The following is an 11,850-nucleotide window of genomic DNA, read 5'->3' on the forward strand; positions in this document are numbered from 1 at the left end:
ATTATACAATCGCTAGAAATAATTTTTTTCTTAATCTGCTACAACTAGATCATTTTCATATAATTAATACTCATCTTTTATTATGGGGCGATAAGTCATTATCCATTGATATTAACAAACAGTTATTCTCATTAGTTCAATTGTACATCAACGAATCTGGTAGATTTGAGTTGAGTTGTACATATTTTATTGACTAATGCCAAAAGGATTGGACACAAGTTCCAAAAACTTAGAATGTCCTCTCCTTGTACATAATATATTACAGTGCCATACAATGCCAGTTAACATTGATAACAGTTATAGAACATGTAATGAAATACAAATAAATCATTAGTTTTAAATCTAGAATTAGAATTAGGATGGATAAGAAAGTTATGCAAATAATTTAAAAACTTAGATAAATCTACCACACTTTTATATAAATGTATGAACTTCTTTAAATATTTTTATGTTTTCATCATAAGATAAAGTGTTGTCACCCCAAAGTAACAAATGTACATCAATTATATTCAAAAAGTTCAGTGATAAAAGATTATACATAAATGATTGTCTTAATGATGAATATTTTTTACAAACGAAGAACAAGTGATGTGCATCTTCTAAACTTCCACATGAACACATTGGGTTGGCTATTATGTTACACCGATAAAGATCACAATTGAGAACACAATTATGCCTTAATTTCGTATGAATGATATTCAAGAATCTTTTACCAAAAGAAAAATACTTAGGAGGTTTTGTATAATTGCTCTGTAGTGATTTCTTAAAAATATTTAACGAAGTAGCTTCCTTGGTATTAATATTCAGACTATTCCACTTACGAATAGTGTCAGGAAAAAATGACTTATTAAAAGCTTCTAATCTACATCTAGGCAAAGAACAGTTTGAGGAGTTTCTGGTAGATTTGTTTAATATAGTTTATGTGCATGTTTCTTATTTTCGTATATATCATTTATTTTCTTTTATCGTAATAATAATTCTATATCATGCAATAACAGTTGTAAGTTTTGTATAATTTTTCTATTTAATGGTAAAGACATAGTAAGTTGTCAGAACTTGTGTCCAAACCATTTGTATATGTATTTTATATATATGTATACAATAAAATATGTTCAAATCAACAATTTTACATATGGGTTTAATATCTTTGGACTGATACTCTTTCAAATGAATTTCACATGAATATGTTTTTTCACACGAATTTCACATGAATATGGTTTTTTTCACACGAAATTCACGTGGACAGAACACTCGTTGAGGAAAACCACATAAAAATTCAAACAAGTTGGATTTCATTTTAATATTCACGTAAGTTACACCTGAGGCGTATTACCAAATTGAGCAGAAAGTTGAAAATTAATTCTTTTAAAATACGTCAATCTAGCAGTCAATACAGAATAATCGAAATCCTTTGTTTTAAAATCTTAATTTAATTTTGTTCTTCATCTTCAAAAATTAAACCCTTGCCATTACTCACTTGTAATTTCCTTTATATACTTGTATAGACAATCTGTGAACTTGTAACGTAATGATGCAAAAGGAATAGAGACAAGTTATTGTCCTGAAAACCTTCTTTTGATACGAAAAACTACATGTAGTTGTGGAGCATCGTATATACATAAGTAGATCTCCGAATAGCTTTCGATAATTTTTTGATACGATTTTAGGCCTTTTTTTTTTAAATACGTCTCACAAACATTGTCAGGTACTGAATGTCATCCTCATGATTGAGTCTATTACTACATCACTGCTATCAGAGAGTTTTTAAACTAGAGAATTATAACGGCTAATTAATGATTTATTCAGAATTAATATGATGATTTATAAAATTAATGAAGATATTTTTGTTTTATTTTAGAATTATTTCAACAATCAATTTAATTGCATTATACCAAACAAATTTGAAGTAGAAAAATATTTGAAACGGAAAGACTTTGATTATCAATTAATTTATTTGGAGCATGAATCTCTCATATAAAAACTGCCAAATGGATATTATTCGACAAAACAAAATTGTTTTTTTCATTAATATCATAATTCTATTCATACTGTATAATACTCAGTAAAATAATTACAGTAAAAAAAAATAAAAAATAATTTGTTTGTGTAAATATAAATAACACTTTTGAATAGATAAAGTGAATATAATACCCCTTTCAAAAAATGTATTTTAAGAAAAAAATGGACATCTATAGCTTAAATACATCACACGAATTGACAATTTACAAGGTATAAGTTTGTACGCAAAGGGCGTGAACTCTGATGTAAAAGATAAGCTCCAAGATACGTGCGATTTTATCGTCACGATGAAAAGTTAAAACTTAATTGTTTGTACAAAAGTTCAGTTAAATAAAATAACCAGTAAAATAAGACAAAAATGTTGAAGAAAGATTTAGACCCTTCACAGAAAAGAGGGCTGATATTTCTAAATGGGGTGGATGCGGGGGGGGGGGGGGGTTGGAGGAGTCCGAGGAATAATATTAATCGTTGGGGTTGGGGGTTGGGGGTCGAGGCTTAAATTTGGTAATTTACTCTGTGAGTTTTCCAGGGGTCCGGATTATCCTGACCCCCTTAAAAATTCCCTCCAGATCCAGCCCACTCTGCCGCTTGTTAAGGCGTTGATTTTGAACAATGTTTGTTGTAGACATGTGTATAACATAGCATATAAAGAAAATTTTTAGCATAGAGCGGAGACTGGTGAATTATTGATTACTTGCTTTAAAAAAATAGTTAAGTGAATTGATAATAACAAATTAAATGTTTGCCAATCAAGCCAATGGGTTTTTCTAACCAAAAAAAAATCCAAAACAAAACAAACAAACAAAAAAACAAACAACCCTCTCCCTCCAACCAAAAAAAAAAAAAAAACAAAAAACAAACAAACAAACAAAAAAACCCCAAAACAAACAAAAAACAAAAACAATCTCTTCAATAAACAAAGAGAAAAATTTATCTATTTTTTCTTCTCAATTTTTTTCATAATACATGTATATGCAAATAATTGGTTTGATATGATTATTTGTGTAAGGAGTGACGCTGTAAATAAAATACATGTATGTCATTTACTCTTTGATTTCAATGTATTCGACTAGTAACCATGTTCCGTTGACCTTGCTGTATGATTATCAGTTTCAGGCATCTTCCCCATAAACCAAGGCAACATATTTTGAGCTTCCAATGATATTTCAAAACCGGCCGTAATGTTTGTAAATTAAAATGAAAATTTTTCTAAATAATATCCTTCCGTCTTAATATTCCGTCAATATATTCTTGTAATTAGAACACACTTATATTTTATGCTTGAATCGAAAAAAAAATATATATATATATATATATTCACATGTTCTTATTTTTAAAATATATGAATACCATATAAAACGGATGTAAACATATTTTTAAAAGCTACGTTTAATTCAATGACAATAAAAGTTTGCAGGTTTTTGGGTGCGGTTTTTTTCTATTCATCTATCATTATTGTCTGTTCTTATACATTTATTGCATATAAATAAATTGTTCCTGAATTGTACACATCAAAAAATGAAACAAAATGAAATAATATGTATAGAAATAATCTTTATAACACATAGAATGTAAATCTTTGCAGTCAAATAAACATGATTATTCATTTCTTTGTTTTATATATTTTATTTTGTACGGTACATTTATTTCTTTTAATATATATTTCCTAAGTTTTTGAAAACCAAATTTTCAATCATAAAACTTTCTAGTATAATCTATGTATTCATTCGATTGTGTCATAGTGTTTTTACAGAGAAAATCACTTTAACCATTATTTTCCATAAATATATAATATAACATATAATTTATCACAATTATTAATTTTTTTTCATTCTAAAGATTTTACAAATGAATGAGAGAAATTGGATAATTCAGATTATAAATTAATAAAATAAAGATAAATTCATATCTCTAAAAATATAATCAATGAATTGACAATATGAATTTGATAAGTTTAAGCTTGAAATTTATATATATTTTTCTTATTAAATTTAAAATATCAGTGAAACATCATTTATATGCAAGTGTTCCGCCTTTAAACACATGATTTTTATACATAATTAGAGCAAAAAAATTATTTGTGTTTTGCTTTTATTTTCAATCTCAGCATATACGATATTTTTGCACCCCCGTGAAATATTTCACATCTTGACCTAGCGCCCGTTTAAAATGCTAATGATGTGTGACGTCACACACCGATGTATTATGGGATATCAAACAACAATATCCGCGTTGCAAGGGCCAGGGAATAATTAGAAATGTGCTTACATTTTACGTCGATAGTATGGATGTAAAAGAAATGGGAGAACGTGTATTTGCTGCAGAACGTTTGCTCAAGAAAAGGATTCGAAAGGTAGGCGAATAGTGCCAAAATTTCCTCTTGCATGCCCTTGCTATTGTTGTGCATTTGCCGATGATCTGCGCCCCGACCGTATCGAATATTTTTGTTCATTGTAGGCGCGTGTTGAATATTTTGTAAAGTGGAAGGGGTGGTCACACAAGTAAGTCGACTGTTTGGTAATCCCGTGCTGTATATTTTCCCAGTGTATTTCGGTTTATAGCTGACATTATGTCATCTGCGTGAAATCTGTACATTTCAGGTTCAATACATGGGAACCAGAGGAAAACATTCTCGATCATCGCCTCACCGAGGCGTTCAATTCTGGGTAGGTGGCGAAACCCTCACAATCTACGCCACTCTGTAAATTAAACAGAAACATTATGTATAGTTTGGATTTATAGAAACCTTCAATCATTTAATAGTTCTAGAATTCTTTATTTTAACAGTTGATGTGCAATTTCTTTTAAATTTTTTAGAAAGGTATCGGATGACAGTATTTAGATCTATAAATATGAGAATACTTATTTATTCCTTGTTTGTGTAATTTAGGCTAGATAAGGAAACTCTGCCTAAAAAACGGGGACCAAAACCGAAGAAGCGGAAACCAGAGGTGAATATCGACCTATGAACTATTAATGAAAATGCTGTAATAAAAAATAAATAATTTACTATTGTCAATAAATAATTGGCCCATTTTTATAAAAGAAAATAATATTTAAAAAATGAAAGCATTTATCATTACAAGATTTATCTTTCTCTCTGAGTCACTGATGGTTCTTGTAAACTCAGATACCCAATGATTTATGACTGCATGTTCGAGATAATTCCACAAACCCCAGCTGTTCTTGGAATCACTAATTTCAAATTTAGCCCTCTTGGTCAACTAACGCGCTGTTTGTATTGTGTTATAAGATTTTGCTGCAAAATTTTCTTGCCTATTAAAAAAATCAATATCTAAAATATGATTCAAGTTTTGAAATAAAAATTGGAATATAAAATTTCAAAAATAATATTTTAGCATTTTAGATTATGCGAATTTTACTAACACAAAATTTCATTTTTATCGATAAAATTTATCTTTTAGTGTTACCAAACTTCATTGTTTGCAACATGGATGTTGAATATGATTAATAATAACTTAAATTAAATCTTATGAAATTTATTATGTAGACATGTATAAATTCCTTTTGTATGGTTGTTGTTGTTTTTGATATTAAAACTTAAATTTATTTTGCAGTAACATCAGTAATAACGGAATAATCATTGTAAAATACCGCTTAAGTAATTTGATATGTACCTGGCGATTTAAGTATTTGTGTGTTATAATACCATCATAATTTTTTATTGTAAAATACTACTAAGGTACTCAGAAATTTAAAATAACTAAACATTAAACAGTTTGATTGTTTATTAAATCATTACAAATGGACCAAGACTATAAAGAAGCAAAAAGAAAAGTTATCATATTCATATAAAACGGGCCTTAAAAAAAACTAATATAAATATGTTGATTTATTTATTTGATTTAACTAAAACTCTGTATCCTGTATCGTTTATTAGATTATTTATATTCTCTCTCTCTCTCTCTCTCTCTCTCTCTCTCTCTCTCTCTCTCTCTCTCTCTCTCTCTCTCTCTCTCTCTCCAAAATACAGTAAAATATATTTAAGGTCGAATTCGATATTGAAAGAATAAGTTATTTACATTTTATGCTTCTGCATTTATTTACAAGGAAACCCAAAAAGACTCTTCAGAGATGGACACAACGACAGATGAGGAGGAAGACGACGAGACGACCAGTACGGAAAATTCCGACTCCGAGACGGAGGACGAACTGTTTCATTCCCAGAAAGACGAACATTCCAAGAGTATTCTCTCAAAAGACTCGAGTGGTGAGGATAAGTCCAGATCGAGAGGTGGAGAACGCTCCGACAAAAATCACGACATGGATGACGATGAATCGAACAATATTTTTGACACCCCCGGATTGAAACGATCCGACTCGCCGTCACCCCCCGTGTTGACCCCCATTCGACGATCGTACCGACGAAGACCAAGTGGGAGAGGCCCGGGTCGGCCGCCCCTTAACCGGCCCTCTGTATCATCAAATGATGGCAGTGGTCCCCCGTCTCTTCGCGTGGTGATCAGAGGTAGGGGTCGAGGAAGAGGACGTGGCAGGGGGCATGCAGAGCCTCGACTTCGGGGTCGTGGGAGAGGAAGAGGTACTGGAAAAGTAGGCCGTCCCCGGGGAAGTGGAAAGGTGGGCCGCCCCAGGGGTCGCGCATCAATACACTCATTTCGGCGCAGGCCCCGACTAAACATTTTGACCGGGCTTCCAGACGATCGTTTCCTTCAGGACAGACTGAAGAAGATCAAACTGAAAGCGCTCGGAATGAGCGCCAAACAAAGTGTGGCCACCAAAAATAAACAGAAAGACAAAAAGAAAACCCTGATGGGAGTGAATGTGGTTGAAAATCACAAAAGAGATAATATAAAAATGTGTGTGCCAAAGATGGAAGACGACAAGGAATACTGGTGTCCGTCTCCCGCGGTTACCAAGAACTTAGATCACGTGATGATCACTGACGTGGCTGCAGACGACAGCATGATAACCATCAGAGAATCAACTTCGGAGGTTGGATTTTTCAAAAATCGGGAGGAAAATACAGAGATGCCGGGAACATAACTGATTTTAAGCATTATGTGCTTTTTACTTTTTAATTAAGTCCAACGCGAAGTTGGATGCAAAAATCTGGCATAAAGTATTAATAAGAGGTGCTATATTTTTAAAGTAATGGACATGCGTTTAAAATCGATTCCGAAGGATGTAGAAATTTGGACGAACTGTATTGTATACTTACCATGCATCCAATTTGTAAATCTTTGTTGAACAATAAATTGTTAATTGTTTTTATTCAAAATATTTGTAAAGAATATTTCATTGAAACGCGTTTTTATTTTACAAATGTCTCCAGTTACATGTAATAACGTAATGATGTTGAAAAAATTATTTGGAATTTCTGTTTTTGGCTGAACGCCTGTATTTAATTAGCTCATAAAAATGTTTCTAAAATCAGCAAATTGACAATGTATCGAGCGTAATATCAGCTGCTGTGTGTGAAGAGAAATTGAAATACATTCGGAATTGTAATGTCAGAGTTAATATAATTAATTTGCAGTATTTTCTCCGCCAATTGATACAACTTCACGCGAAAACAAGACGCATCACAGCCAATTTATTATCACATGCACGTTTTGAATTCTAGTTTTGAAAAAGGAGAACAATTTTATGGTAATTTCCGTCTGTTGGACTATAGTTAAAAGTTTACTGAAGGAACTATTATTGGGGTTTTTAATTAAAGTCAAAAATTGCATTTTAAAAAATATTTTAAAAATCAAAGACGTGGGCGTGTCTCATCTTGTCTATAAAATATAATACTAAAGCAGATGATTAAGAGTTTCCTAAGAAAGTTTTAAAGCGTCGAAATTCGCCCATTTTTATATATAAGAGGTTAATATAATTTTGTTAGTTGAAATGCATGGTGCTGGTTTCCAGAAACCCTCTGTATAACTATATTTTTCTTCCAAGGTTTTGTTGTCCAACAGTGTAACAATTTTTAATTATATACACTAATATGAGAAATTTTAAAATGCATTTTTCGGATAGGAAAAAAAGGTTACAATTTGAAATTTTAGAATTATTTTGAGTTATGTAATCTTACCGTATTTAAACTCATAAACGCATAATAATAACTAGTTGGAAACAGGAATAATAGTGTTAAAACACGTTATTTAAATAATAGAATGTTACCGGGTTATGTAATTTTTTTCTGCAGTGATTGCTACCTTCATAACCCACATGAATCATTAAAGAAAGCATATTATTATTTATATTTACATCTTTCTTTTAACAGATTAATAAATTAATCGTATAAAAAGAAAGTAAAATTAACTAAATTATTGTTAATGTACATCTATACGTCAGATGAAAGAAACAGCAAAATCGTCTTTTTTAAGGAATTAGGAATCATTCTTTGAGTAATATGAGGTGATAGTTTTCACCTCATAATATTCAAAGAATGATTCCTGATTACTTATATTTATATAATTTTAAGCTATCGTACGATTAAATATTTAAAGCAATATGAGCTGCAATTTTCATGGTGAATTTGTTTTTTACAAAAACATTATTTTCTTCTAAAATGACAAAAATATTGTTTTTTGATATCTGGAAGCCATATTTTTGTGGAAAAAGCCGTCAAGAAGCCTTAATTGGAGCAAAATTGAATTATTGTCGTCCTGTACAAAAATTTATCTGCTATATTCCTGTGAAGAGAAATTTTTCTCTTGACAACAATTATTGATGTTTCCAAGTCTTATTTATCATAAAAGTTTAAGTTACATGCAGACTTATCGTACTATATATAGCAAGTTTTTGCAGCAAAATAAAATTCTAAAAAATACAGCTCATATTGCTTTAAATATAAATGCATAAGCAAGCCACGCTGGGGCCTCAATTTGGCGTCAGTTGAAGTTATGGGTTATATACATGTATTACAAAATCAATACGTTGTGTTATCACAGGCAAAGACACTGGGAAATGTAAATATTTGGGAATATGAGTCTGACATCATCATGCTTATTTTGTACAGTCCGTGATTTTTCTTAGGTTGCCGAAATCGATAAACTGGTTAAAACTGGGTCTTGTAGATTTTAGTCCTGTCAGTTTCTTTATAGTACTGAATAATAATTAATTTCATTAAGAAATAGAGGGAATCACATTAAGTGGATGTAAATATATTGATATATCTGTTTTAGTTTGTCGTCCGTCGATCGTAAATTTTGAATATTTTCGGCTTCAGAAACACGTGACCAAATTTTACCTGTAGCATCTGTAGAGGAAGGTGAAATTTTAGTGAAATTCTTGATCCACACATTTTTGCAATCCTTAAAAACATTTTTTTTTCTCCTTAGCATATTAATACGATACATTAGATTTTTTTTCTAGATTAATTTTCTTAACTTATTTTTATAAAAATTCAAATCATAAAGCAACTAACTAGATATTTAGGAGAGCGGTCAGGAATGAAAATCTAAATAAACTGAAATAAGTATATATAAGTTAGAAAAATACGTATTTTAAACTGGATGAAACTTTTATCATCAAAAAATTGTGTTTTGAATTCATGTTATGTTAATATGTAATGTGAAACTTTATGTAAAAACAAATTAATGTAAAAACTGGGCTGCAGATATTAAGAATTGGACTAATGAACTAATGGGAAAACCAATTTTTTGAAAAGCCAGAAATTATTTGAACAGTCGCCAAGCAACGTATTTTTGATAATAATAAACAGTCTCTACTAACTGATATAAATGCATCTTCTAAATGTACAATCTATAAATATTTAATTGATCAATGTACTTTGTAGTCGTATCAGATTGAAGGAACCTCTTTACAACATCTCTTATTCTTACCGTCAAAACTGGTAGATACAACAATATTCCATGAGAAAAATGTTGATGTCCCTTATGTACTTTGGAGATAGAAGATGGATATTATTTTATATTGAAATGTCCCTTTTATTGTTATTTGAGAGAAAAATTCCTTAAGAAGTTTTACTACATTAAACCATCTGTCTTTAAATTAATTCAACTATTGTCAACACAAAATGTAAAAAAAAAATTGCACATTCGGGAAACGGAATAGCTCATTTTATTTTATTTTTTATAAGTTGGTAAAATATTGAATATTCTATGTCTGCCCTAAATAAAATCCCGCAAAGTATATTGACTCTGTTCAATAGTATTTTAACGCACTGATTTGGATGCGCCAAAGCGTGTTCATAACCTTACTCTCATTTTTGCTATTTTGGGCTAGTTTATCGAAAATAAAGGCGTTTTTTTTTTTTTATTAATTTCACAATAATTAGTGATCAGGTATAATTCAACTGTAGTTTACGGACATCATCTCACACGTGTTGAAATACCAAATTTGTAAGCAGATACTCTGGTGAAGGCATTTCGTAGTTTATTAGCAAAATGTCTTCATTTAAAAGTATAGATGTACTATATGCCATAAGATTATAACGGAAACGAGCCTCTACGAAAATTATTAATTTTATAAATCCAGGGTCAGGGGTTGTTCTGGTGCTTGGGAGGACTTTTATGGTCATAATTTAATAACAATTCCTCGAAGAGCTTCTCCTCTACTTCTTAGAAATAGTGGAGCATTATAGTAAGTATTATAACGTAGTGATAAGGAAGTCGCTGCCAAAATTGTGAAATTCCCGGCCCAGGATAATAGGTTTCGATGAAGAGCATCTATTGAAAATTGATAATTATCTAAACTATTTTTGATCGCCGAAATTCGTACATGAATCGCCACAACTCGTTCTGTTATCGCACAAACATCACACACTGTCGATCAGACATCGTAGTCGAGTCGTACTAGATAGATATGAAAGAAGCACCGTCTGTAGAATTATCGCCAGACTGCCATTATGAGATGTGACCACAAATGTACAATGTAATATTTACATAAAAAAATATAAAAAAAATGGATACATATTTATTTTATAATACTTAAATTATTACATTCCGACGCCACTGTTAATACATCGTAAATGTCTGTATTTTGGACATTCTAGAATGAAGTGATATTCATCCTCAATCCTGTTAAGAGTACAAAATCTACAAATGCGACGTATTGATTATACCGACCTTCTTCTATTGCTAGTCTATGTGCATACAATCTAAATTTTGTCAGATAGTGAACAATATTTTCTGATATACATTTTTAAAGATAATACTGGAGACCAAAAGGGTCGTACAAATATTTGTATACGTAATATTTAGAAGAACATGCAAAGAAAGCGTCTCTTTCCTGGATAAAGACATCACATATAGTCTTTGCTTAATATCTAAAAACAGTTTTCTTTGGTTTGGAACATTTTGTGCATACCAAACATTGCTAAAACCAGCAGAGCACAATAAATGTTGACTAAATGATTGAAGCTATTTACAAGCTCAACCGGTTGCTTATAAACCATCTACAACTTTTAGGTAGTTTTGATCCTTTTCGGAATACAGCAACTTTTTACATTTACATCAATATTAATAATGACGATTTTTAACATTTTGTTATTCATGGGCAATCGTAGTGTACTAGTACATCGTGACAGTGTAAGAGGGGCTTTAATTCATTAAGCTTTTTTATGATAGTCTAAGACACAACTGATGGTCTGCAAATTTGTTCACGGAAACTTCACACACTACAAAGGATCTCGAATCGAATAATTCAAATATACAAAGATGTTACAGAGCATGCTTTATATAATGTTATGCATAAACATCGATCAGTTTAAAGGGGCATAGTCACGATTTTGGTCAAAATTATTTTTCCGATTTTAATATTTACAATGCTTCAGAAAGGCATTTTAAATAGGCAACCGAACTTTGAGTGTCATATTTGTTGAGTTATAAGCGAGTT

General features: G+C 30.8%; 1 protein-coding gene across 1 annotated transcript; it reads left to right on the forward strand.

The window, feature by feature from the left end:
* The first annotated feature begins 4,218 nt into the window (after positions 1-4,218).
* LOC128168034 (chromobox protein homolog 8-like) lies at positions 4,219-7,268 on the forward strand. Its single transcript, XM_052834104.1, has 5 exons — positions 4,219-4,372; positions 4,477-4,520; positions 4,620-4,685; positions 4,910-4,970; positions 6,091-7,268. The coding sequence occupies exons 1-5, from the start codon at positions 4,304-4,306 to the stop codon at positions 7,042-7,044; spliced, it is 1,194 nt and encodes a 397-aa protein (XP_052690064.1). The 5' UTR covers positions 4,219-4,303; the 3' UTR covers positions 7,045-7,268.
* Positions 7,269-11,850: the final 4,582 nt, after the last annotated feature.

Source organism: Crassostrea angulata, chromosome 10 (assembly GCF_025612915.1).
Source record: "Crassostrea angulata isolate pt1a10 chromosome 10, ASM2561291v2, whole genome shotgun sequence".
NCBI lineage: Eukaryota > Metazoa > Mollusca > Bivalvia > Ostreida > Ostreidae > Magallana > Magallana angulata.